Source organism: Cololabis saira, chromosome 2 (assembly GCF_033807715.1).
Source record: "Cololabis saira isolate AMF1-May2022 chromosome 2, fColSai1.1, whole genome shotgun sequence".
Taxonomy (NCBI): Eukaryota; Metazoa; Chordata; class Actinopteri; order Beloniformes; family Belonidae; genus Cololabis; species Cololabis saira.
Genome location: NC_084588.1, coordinates 21,614,342 through 21,625,645, shown reverse-complemented (window position 1 = coordinate 21,625,645; position 11,304 = coordinate 21,614,342). Strand labels below are relative to the sequence as shown.

Genomic DNA, 11,304 nt, shown 5'->3' with positions numbered 1-11,304 from the left:
TTTTGTTGTTGAAGAAGTCAACGAAATTTTGATGTTAGGTTTAATAATAACAGACTACACGTTGTTATGCTAGTACCAGGAAACGTGGTGCCGTACTTCCGGCTTAAACTCGTAAAAAATGTTTCAAATTAAAAGACGTCAGTTTCCTGTTACACATATATATATACATTTCCATAAAACATAGCTAATAAAAAAAGATGGACATTACGAACAATTAAAATGACAGAAATCATTCAAATAATTAATTAAAAAGTAGGTATGACATAATTATAAGCTTTAAAGTGTGCAAATAAGTTGACTCCTGACAAACTTTACATGAATCTTTTTTTTTTGCCATAGGCTATGCCCTGAATTTTCCAAGTACCATCTTTACTGCAGATTACAATAGATTACAATAGACATGGACACATGAAAGATGACTTTATTTGTCAGTACAGAGGGAAACATCAGTGTGAACAAAGAGTACATTTTTGTAGGCAAAGACATTTCATCATCAATCAATCAATATTCACATTTTCAGAAGTGCAATAACAAAACTGATGTGATTCCCAAAACCATCAGAAAAAAGGGTTGGGTGGTATGGCAAATGTGAAAAGCAGGCTATTGTGGAAAAAAAGGTAGATAATCTCGTGTACAGCTATTATTTATTTAAAAGGCATTTGTCTTAAAGGCCTTCTTGACATCTGTGGCTCTATGTCTTTCCCTGACAACTGAGTCATTGTTTTTTCTTCTCTGCCACTGGCTTGATGAAGAAAGCAGGCTGTGTGCAGCAGCGGTAGCAGAGAGCCTGAGGCAGCATGGTGTACAGAATATTGACCAGCAAGAAGACGGGCTGCCCGGCAGCAGGCACTCTGTAGGAGAACGGTGTCCGAGTGTGGAGGGATGCACCAATGTGAGAAAACTGGGCCTTGAAGTTAAGCAGAGAGGAAACACAACTGTGACGCACAAACAGAAACTTTGTCTATTGATACCCCCCCATAAATAATTGACATATTCTAAACAAAATATAATTAAAATGAATAACTTAAAGGTATAGTCTGTAATCATATTCAAACACATTTATTGTTATACTGGGTGAAATGGTCCTTCCATCCTGAGAGTAGCCAGTGAATAATGTGTTCAGAAAAAGGAAAGAAAAAAATCCGACCTCTGACAGCTTTAATCCTGTAAAAACTCTGACCAATCTGTTTTTTGCCACCGAATGGCACGGATTGGTCAGAGGACCAGAGGATTGGCAGGGGGGAAAGAACCAATCAGATGCCTTCATTTTAAGTCCCGCCCATGCCCCCCTCTATCCCATGCGCGCACTCGTCACGTCGAATGTAACGGCTCGCCCTGCTAAAAAGGCTAAAAAAAGAAAGCCAACGTGCGATTCTGCGGCACAGGTTGTCCACTACTGGGGGTCTGCCAAGGACCGTGGGGTCCGTGGGGATGGAGGCGTCTCCATCCCGGCGAGGGCGGAGAGCACCGGTGCGAGTGGCGGTGCGCTGCAGGCTCTGGAGCCACGGCTACTTCGTAGGGTATGGCGTAGCCTACGCCGTAGGGTACGGCGTAGGGTACGCGGCGACGTGCACCATTCTGCATTGGTGTAACACGGAACCATAAATCAGCCTTCAGTGTGTGCTCTATGTGCTGTTCTGAACTTCTCTGTTGTGTTCATTTTGCTGGGACGTCGGATGGAGGCGTCTCCATCCCGGCGAGGGCGGAGAGCGCCGGTGTGGGTGGCGGTTCGCTGCGGTGCTATGCTCTGGAGCCACGGCTACGCCGTAGGGTACGGCGTAGGGTACGGCGTAGGGTACGGCGTAGGGTACGGCGTAGGATACGCGGCGACGCGCACCATTCTGCGTTGGTGTAACGCGGAACCATAAATCAGTCTTCAGTGTGTGCTGTGTGCTGTTCTGAACTTCTCTGTTGTGCTCATTTTGCTGGGACGCCGGGTCCCTCCGCCGAGACACAACTTTTGCGGTATGCGTTCATTGTTGTGTCTAAAAATGATGCGCAGTGCCCACCCAATCAGAAACGGTACAGATATTCTGTGATATTTTTTTATATTTATAAAAAAATAAAATCATAAAAAGATAAAGGATCCCCATAACTTTGATTGGGTGGGCAGGACGCACGTTTGGGTGGGCACAGCCCACCCCTGCCCCCCACTAAAACCGGCCTCGCTTACAGTGAATGAGACATGGGGTAGTTTTGTTGAAAATGTGCTGTCCAAAATGTCCTGGAAAACTCGACTCCTGCAAATGCGCGCTCCCAAAAGTTTGTAGGGGCGTGGCTTTGGACGGAGCGCTGACGGGAGGAGGAGGAGGGGGCGGAGCTTAGAGGAGGTGCCACTTTCAAATCTTGCTAGCTCTCCAACATTACAGACTATACCTTTAAAAGACAAAAAAGTTTATTTTGAAATTGACATAAGTACAGTATATGAGAGTGAAAGAAAGATAAACTGCACCATAACATTTGATGTAAATGTTGTTATGGTCAGAGTGTCTCTCAGAACTATTGTCTTCATTATATAAAATATGCTGTATATGGTGTCTTAACACATGGCATTCTTTTATAATGAGATTATTTGGCTTGGTTTCTTTGATACATTTCTCTCTTGGTCCCTTCAGTCCAAATTAGGTTTAACAGGACACCCAGAGAAACATTTCAAAGAGAAACTCTGATGTAGGTCATGTCATTGTTTTAGGATGAATCATGCCTTTCATGGCTAAATATGAAGAAATTAAGACATTACCTTATCCTCAAATAATTTTCCATCTTGACTCTTGCCAATTGTATTTTCATAGAAAGTCACTGAAAATGAACAGATTTCATGGCACCACATGCTGCTGCGGCATCAGGATTTCTATTTATAGACTGGTCGAACAGCTGACATCTAAATGAATACCACCAATACCCCAGTTGCTCTTAGTCTGAAGTCAGCTTTTGCCCTTAGTCCCACCAATGATGAGTGACGTCGTGTCAGCCTGCAGCTCAAACACAATAGCTGCTTTGTATGGTGACAATGAGAATGGTGGACTAGCTGCTGCTGCCTGTCTTGGCAGTCCGGTCAGTTTCCATTTTTAGACCCCACTGTCCCTATTCTCCTAGTTCACCTCATATCTGAACTGAAAACGATGGAAATACCTGAACTGGACCAGGCCGTATCTCTTGGCTTCCTTTTCTAGTTTAAGTGGATCTGAATTTCATTTGAAAGAGTCCCAGATAAGCTTTAGGAAACTCACATGAAAAATGTAGCCTTACTCTTTTCAGTGGGACCAAAGGGGGCAGCTCTACATTAACAAATGCTGTTGACTGAGTGATGAAATGACACCATTGTCCAGCCAGAAAAGTGTCAATAAGGAATTCCTGTTGACTGATGTAATTTCAAAATGGTTTGGTGCAGCCTCTCTCGGGGACTGTGTATAGAAGCAGGGCAGCACAGCATGCAGCCTCTTAAATATTCCTTCAGACCTGTTGTCTGTTTTTCAGAGATTTAGAGTAAAGATTAAACAATTTATGTTAATACACTAATCATGTTTTTCCTAATACAACAAGGCCAATAAGGTAATGGGTTGATAGAAAAAGTAGAAGTTCCTTTTTATAGGCAAAACCAAGACCTCACAACAAATATCTCACATCGTTAAACTGAAAATAGGAAACACAAAACCTTCCCTGTGTGATTTCGGATTGCATGTCTGTGTCTTTGCAGAAAATTGAGTTGTCAACATTCAGGATTTCACAATACAGATGCAAACTATCCCTGCATTGTAGAGCTGCTTGATTATGGAAAATAAATCATACTATTTTGGCCCTTTACTTAAAATAATTAGCTAGATACTTTTGATGTTGCATTCATCAAACTTGCTACAAAAATACTGACATTTTTAGTCAAGTTCAACTTTAAACAAAATAAAATATCAGAGCACATAAAAGTGGTGTAATGCCAACATGCTGGTAGGGGTGCTCAGAAAACTCTTGACATTTTTTTGGCCAGAAACATTTTTGTGACTCTGATATTACTTAATAATTTCAGGTTAAACACAAACAGGAGGAAGGAATCGCTCACCTCTGGACAGGTGGAGTCTAATACCTGTCATGTTATTCAGAACACAGGACAGACTATCTACCTTAATGATTGTTTTTCATTGATTACTTAATTTTAAGTCGTTGTTCGTAGTCAAAATTGTAATCATGACTAAATTAGTTGTATTTGATTTGATTAGTTGTATAGCCCTGCTGCGTTGTGAAGAGCAAGGTTGCACAAGCCTCTAAACTTAACGGACAACACTGACAAATCCTCTAAACATTACACATTACAGTACGAGACAATGACATGACTTCAGTGAGATGCTCCTGTGGGTTCACTGCAGTACAGCAGGACATCATTCCCATCCACAGCTTTAATCTTCTACAAGGACTTTTTATCGTGATGTCGTAACACTAACTGACTGACTGCAACAATCTAATTTGCAGTTGGGGATTTAAACATTATTAGTGAATAAAGGTGATTTGTAAGAACTTGCTTGGTGAGAGTTGTTGAAACCCTAGGGGGTCTCAGAACAGGTTGCAGATGTTATGTACCTCCATTAGTCGAGGGAAGGGGGCAGGATACCAGCATTTGAAGGAAATATGACTGTTTTACACTCATGGGTGGATGTGTCAACCCGGTTACCCCCAGATGAACAACAGAAAAGAGAAGCAGTGCCTACCTGTGCCAGCGCTCCTGAGTGCACAACAGACAGCTCTGGCATCCATTCACATCCTGGAACCAACAGCCCATACAGGGACATTACGTAGTACGGTCCAGAGTACAGCATGCTCACCAGCATCTGACAAACATGGAAACAGTTTACTGCTTAAGAGAGCTTAAGGATGAAGGTTTACCATGTTTAAGTCCACTGATCTACCTGAACTTTAGGGTAGGCTGAGGGATCTCTCAGATAAGGCTCGTACTGCTGTGTGTAGTCTTGACACCATTTGGAGGAACAGTCCAAAACAATCTTAAACACAAAAAAAAAGTGATTCTACATTTTAATAGATAAATAAAAAAAATAATAAATCTACCATTCCAATGAGCTGTCCCAGTTTATCTTACCAGGCCTCTGAAGACACAGAACAGAAATGCTGGGATGAGGTAGATAATGAACAATAAATCCAGAGGTCTGTGGCGAAGGTTGGTCCTCACGGCCTCCTGAATGTCCTGATAAAATAACCAGAATATTTGTAAAGTTTAAACTGGAAGTATGCATCCATTATCCCTAATATTTATGAGACAAACACATTTGACCGCGTAATACACCCGGCATTCACATACAAATACATAAGACTCTTTCATATCTTTTTTTTTTATTTATTTTTTATTTATTTCGATCATGTGCTCAATATGGTACACTCATTCATAGCATATCGTGTAATCATTTGGATTGAAAAGGAATAGGCTGAATCTCTGAGCTTATAAATGCCTACCCTTTAACCTTCACATTATTATTATTTACACTTTCTGCAACAAATGCTTTCTAGCATTTCCACCCGAAAAAGAAGCAAACACAAAACACAAAAAAAATATATGTAACAACAAAGAACTAGTAAGAAAAGAAAAAAGGAAAAATAAATAATAAATAGTCCCGATTAAAACAGGGACAAAAAGATCAGTAAATATTACCTGCATAATTCAATGATTCTCTCTCTTGCATCTTATCCTTCAATCTTGTTGGTATTTACCAATCATGGTCTGGTTTAAACTATTTTTAAACTGTATAATGTTTTTACTTTGTTTAAGATTATCTGGCAAGCTATTCCACAACTTAACCCCTGTAACTGAAATATCTCATAACATTTGGCAACCACAACACAAAAATCACAAAATATACTTTCTAAACATGATTATAATGGATATCTATTTAAGTCTACTGTAGTCCCTGTAGAAATATTGGACATTGTTAAATGTCTTTGGAGCTAAAACATAGTTCTCACATATATTAGAGAGAGGAGCTCTCACTATTTGCTATCGTAATAATTTAGTGATAGTTATACAAATGTAAAAAACCTGGCTGGTCATTTGATACATCAGCTAATAGTGCAGTGGAACTCAGTTGATGAGATTGGACTGAGTGGTCGTTCAAATATCCACTCATTTAAGAATTAAAAGCTACTTCTATGTTAAATTTCTCACCAGTCTCCTGTGATCTTCTTCTTACCGTCAACTGAACGTCACGCATAGAAGACTGACTGAAGATACGGAAGCAGGCCCACACAGACACAGCGATGTAGAGCATGTAGAGGATGAAGAGTGGGCCAAATTGGGTCCCATATTTTCCTGGGAAAAGAAGAAAAAAGATAAGATATTAAAACGAGCCAATCATACTCCACAGAGCATCCAAATAAACCAGGAGTATTATCACATTCTTGAGGGGCTTGACATAGGCTAAAAGCATCTCATTATTTTTAGTGCGCTTACCCACAGCGTTCCCAAGAATGTAGACTATGGCTTGCATGAGAAAAGAGCCCACCCAGTAGAGTCCAATTGCTCGGTAACTGTCCCTGTGCAAACGACGTTAACACTGTCGTTGTTAAAGCCATATGAACACATCATAAACAGAGATAGATTGTCATACACATGGACAGATACAATAGTTGTATAAAACTCCTTACCCCCACGTAATTGCAGCAATCATGAGCAGATACATGAGATAGTGTACACATCCATCCCAATAGGAAACCATGTGCCCATGTGCCGTATTAATATGTGGATCTGCCTGAAGCAAAAGTTAGCTTTATCAGTAAATTGTATGCGTGTTGGGGAAAGAAAAAAAGCATTTAGGGTATTTACACCCTGCACACACAGCACTTGCCTCTTTTATATAAAATGTCACAAATCCATCAATGATGCTGTCCTGCTCCAACGCACTGATCAGATTCACCACACTGAGGAATGCATACACTGCATACACTGCACAGATACACACCTTTCATTTACCTCCAGCTGGTGACAAACTCCATCAGCATAAGTGTGGTGCAAACATAATAGGCTGTGGATCCTTTTGGTTAATGTTTTACATGCAAACAATAACCTACACAAAAATGTAAACTACATACCTATGTTTTGATTTAAAAGTTGGGTAAAATAGAGTTTAGAGGTTGGGATGTCATACCGTAGAAAAGAGGGTCTGTTGGAACCTTTCTCTTAAGCATAAAACGAGCTGAAATGGCCAGAATCAAGACTGATGTGCATCCAGCAAAGAAGAAGGCTTCAGCTCTGAATGCAATGTTTTATAAAAAAAGAAATAAAGCCAGAGAGAGATACAGAAAAAAAGAAAGGAAGAAAGAATAGCATTTAAAAATTATTTTTCTTAGTGTGGGGGAAGAAGATGTAGACCTCACTCACCTGTCATTGTAAACGAGGGAATTGAATAAGTAGCAGATGGGAATGGACATCAGGGAGAGCACAAACACCCCCGTCCCCGCAGACGCGCTCATTGCTGGCCGTCAGAGACCAGGCTGTCCTGTAGACAACTGACAGTTTCAAATGATTCAGCAGCAAACACGGTCATTTCTGACCTGCGTCATTTTTTAAGTAGCTAATGGTGGTAAAGTTACGCCGAATCTTACAACACAAACGCGGGGACAAACTTGAACTCCTCAACCACATTCAGTATTTCTCACGTTCACTCCTCCCACCCCTCTCTCTCTCTCTCTCTCTCTCTCTCTCTCTCTCTCTCTCTCTCTCCTTCCCCCCACACACACACACACACACACACACACACACACACACACACACACACACTTTGGAAGTGTACAAGAAACATACATTTGTTTATTTTCAACTATTATTGTTTTATTGAAGGGAAAACACTGACATCTAGCGGTGGACTAGAAAACGTCAAACTAGGAGCTGAAAGTTGATACATACTTTATATATCCTTGTTTCTCATGGTTCAATCATAAAAATGATTTGTCATTGTGATAACATAATCTGATGATATTACTTTGGATATTATCTCATTCTATATCAGATTTTCTTAACTGCCCACAAAAGTAAGTGTGTGCGTGTGTGTTGGAGCTGTATGCTGGAGGGTGTACCGGTACCTGAGGAGTACTAGGATAGGCTCCAGCAGACTCACATGACCCTGAATAGGAGGACTTGTAAACATATAATTTAATTCAACAATACTAAAAAGGAGAATTGGGGTCTCCAGGAAATATCTGGTTAGAGCGGCAAGGTATGGATGTGTGTCCAAGTTAAAGGACACGGATACGGATGTCCAGGTCAAATGAATTTAATTAACTGTGGTCTGTAACAATACAAACAAGAGAAAAACGTATTAATATACTGAAACCAGAATACAAAGTAAATAACATAACATACATGTTTCATTAGTCAAATATTATAGCAAATTACCATTTAATATTAACATATCACCTCCAAAGAGGTTTATAAACTATAGAAATGAACATAGTAGCATAACTAATATATTACATAACAGCAATTTAACTGTAGCTTCAACAAAGTGTGAACGGATAAACATGCTGATGCTCAGTTCACCTTATAATGTCATTTAAGTTAAGCTCACCTTTAGGCATCTACTCACAGTAAAAACTCAAAAACACAGGCGGATGGTTAAAACGGACGAAGAAAACAGCACCATCTATCGGCAGCCACATGAAAGAAAGTAAACTGCCTTGGTTCAACGGCGTCGGAACGTAACGGTTGTGGTGCGTTCAGGGACCGTTGGTAAAGTCTGTAAAGTCAAGTAACGTAGGACAATTAAATATACACATAGAAAAAATGAATACTATAAAATACTATGAACTAGTAAACATAAGCAGTGTGGGCTTTCTAACAAATACTTTAGTCACCCCCAAAGGGAAATTAGTTAATGAAGGGATGGATAGAAGGATATATTGGATACAATCTCCATTTTACTTTTCCATTGATTGCTCATGAATGACCTACTACTACTACTACTACTACTACTTAATAATTAATAAAGGAGACATGGTTGGAAAATAAATGTTCTCAATTTTTGTTTCTTTTAGGTTTTGCAGGTACTTACTTAAGTGTTTGATGAGAAATTTGATCTGCATTGTAAGTGAAAATTATCACCAAATCTATGACTACTACTACTGTAATTTAGCAGATGCTTTTATCCAAAGCAACTTATATCTGAGAGAACCACAAAAGCAAGAAATCACATAGGACACATAGGATAAGTGCTGGTCAGACTGCTGAGAGTCCAGTTGGACACAGGTGCTGGATGCCAGTGCTAGATTTTAGGTTTTTATTCTTTCCAGCATCAGAAAATCCATCCATCCATTATCTACACCCCCTTTATCCTTTGCAGGGTCACGGGGGTCTGCTGGAGCCTATCCCAGCTCATTACAGGCGAGAGGGAGGGGTCCACCCTGGACAGGTCGCCTTTCCATCGCAGGGCCACATATACAGAGAGACAACCAGAAACACTCACACTCACACCTACGGGCAATTTAGAATCATTAATTAACCTAATATGCATGTTTTTGGACTGTGGGAGGAAGCCAGATTACCCAGAGGGAACCCACGCAAGCACAGGGAGAACATGCAAACTCCACACAGAAAAACCCTGCCGGGCCTGGGAGTCGAACCGGGGACCTTCTTGCTCTGAGGCAACAGTGCCACCGTTCTTCCCATCAGAAAATCCTGCTTTTCCTTACACAGTCTCTCACATATTCTTAAGATCCTCCATGTCCCAGTGTGCTCCTGCATGCATTCCTACCCAGATGGAGATGTTATTGCCATTTCTGGAGGGTGTGCAGTTGTTGTCCCAATAGTGGCCATCATTTTGAAATGATCATTCTGCTAGCAGCAAAGCATGGCAGCACCTCCTAAGGAGGGGGGAAGATATTTAATCCACACATGATTTGACACTTCCTCAGCAGTTGCAGGTTAACAGTCTCTCCTGTTTTTCTACAGTTAAATTATATTTTCCTGCCACGTTGGTATTAATGGTTTGGCTCCATGGGTCTCTTAAAAACGTGCCCGCAGACTGAGACTTGTGATTAAACCTTGCATCCCCTCATGGGACTTGATCTCACTACTTGAAGCGCTCTGTTGAGGTTCAATTTCTTTCATACTAGGGTGTTGAATGTCCTCCTCTGACTTCTGCTAAGAGGGTTGGTTAACTTCATGCACTGTCCGGTCAACCCTCATGTGTGCGGTTTGCATCAGATGGGTCTAAGAACACTTTGTGGTGAAACACACCCTATGTACCCCAGGTTATTCCTTCAGCCCCTGATCATCCCGCTGCTGCTTCCACATGCCTGTGTGGATGTCTGCTATGTGGATGTCTGCTGTGTGGATGTCTGCTGTGTGCTCGTCCCCGACCGCCCCAGTTTGGCCTTCGGCAGGAGGGTCCCCCCTTATGAGCCTGGTCCTGCTCAAGGTTTCTTCCCTCCTAAAGGGGAGTTTTTTCTTGCCACTGTTTGGCTTAAGTCTTTTTTCCCACTAGGGAGTTTTTACCTGCCATTGTTTATGTAATAATTGCTCGGGGGTTTATGTTCTGGGTCTCTGGAAAGCGCCTAGAGACAACTTTTGTTGTATTAGACGCTATACAAAATACAATTGAATTGAATTGAATTGGATAAAACCAAAAACGGGCGGTACAGTGGGTGGCATGTGCTGGTTCGAATCCCAGTTCCCCCCACAGTTGTAAATTACTTTGAGTGTTTTTTTCTCCTTCCTTGAAGCATAAAGGAGCCACGTCGTAGGGGACACTCGCCCCTGGTATCCCGAGGCAAGCTGGACCTCAGGGACAGGTCAGACTGAGAGCCATTCATTGACACGCGACTAGGTGGGGTCCATCTTCAACTCTCACCGCTAGCAGAGCTTCAACCACATCTCCGGAGAGCTGGAGGACGCGTTTCAACGCTCCATCACTGAAGCAGACGAGGGAAACTGCGGCCGTGAGGTCATCAGAGCCTGTTGTGGAGGAACCACCAAACCAGAGGAGTGACGAGTCCCACGGAGCCTCTGGGTGACCTGTCGGGTCTGGAGCTGACAAAGACTTGAATGGACACAGTGTACAGTGTATATAAAATAAAATGATTGTGAAGCAAAAAAAAATATATGTGTTGAACCTAATTTCTCTCCTTGAAGGATTAGAAGTTATAGAGATACCATTTCAATTTTTAACAAATCAATATTAAAACCAAATCCTCATTCAGATAGACTTATACTCCCTCATTAAAAAACCAGAAGCAACAAATATCAGGAAAAAAATTAATTAAAGTGCAAGTTTTCTTTTTATTCTGATTTCATTTTACAGCAGAAATTATGTAAAG

General features: G+C 41.1%; 1 protein-coding gene across 1 annotated transcript; it reads right to left on the bottom strand.

The window, feature by feature from the left end:
- Positions 1-414: 414 nt before the first annotated feature.
- LOC133420088 (transmembrane 6 superfamily member 1-like) lies at positions 415-7,599 on the bottom strand. Its single transcript, XM_061709660.1, has 10 exons — positions 7,373-7,599; positions 7,140-7,243; positions 6,836-6,937; positions 6,640-6,739; positions 6,446-6,528; positions 6,186-6,304; positions 5,084-5,188; positions 4,896-4,988; positions 4,698-4,817; positions 415-907 (listed from the first exon to the last, which is right to left on the bottom strand). The coding sequence occupies exons 1-10, from the start codon at positions 7,462-7,464 to the stop codon at positions 716-718; spliced, it is 1,110 nt and encodes a 369-aa protein (XP_061565644.1). The 5' UTR covers positions 7,465-7,599; the 3' UTR covers positions 415-715.
- Between the last annotated feature and the right edge of the window lie 3,705 nt (positions 7,600-11,304).

Excerpts from the sequence above, each read along its gene's own strand:
- LOC133420088 (XM_061709660.1), bottom strand. The coding sequence starts at position 7,464 with ATGAGCGCGTCTGCGGGGACGGGGGTGTTTGTGCTCTCCCTGATGTCC. Across the intron at positions 6,305-6,445 it reads CATTCTTGGGAACGCTGTGG|GAAAATATGGGACCCAATTT; the intron begins GTAAGCGCACTA and ends TTCTTTTCCCAG. Across the intron at positions 5,189-6,185 it reads TGCGTGACGTTCAGTTGACG|GACATTCAGGAGGCCGTGAG; the intron begins GTAAGAAGAAGA and ends TTATTTTATCAG.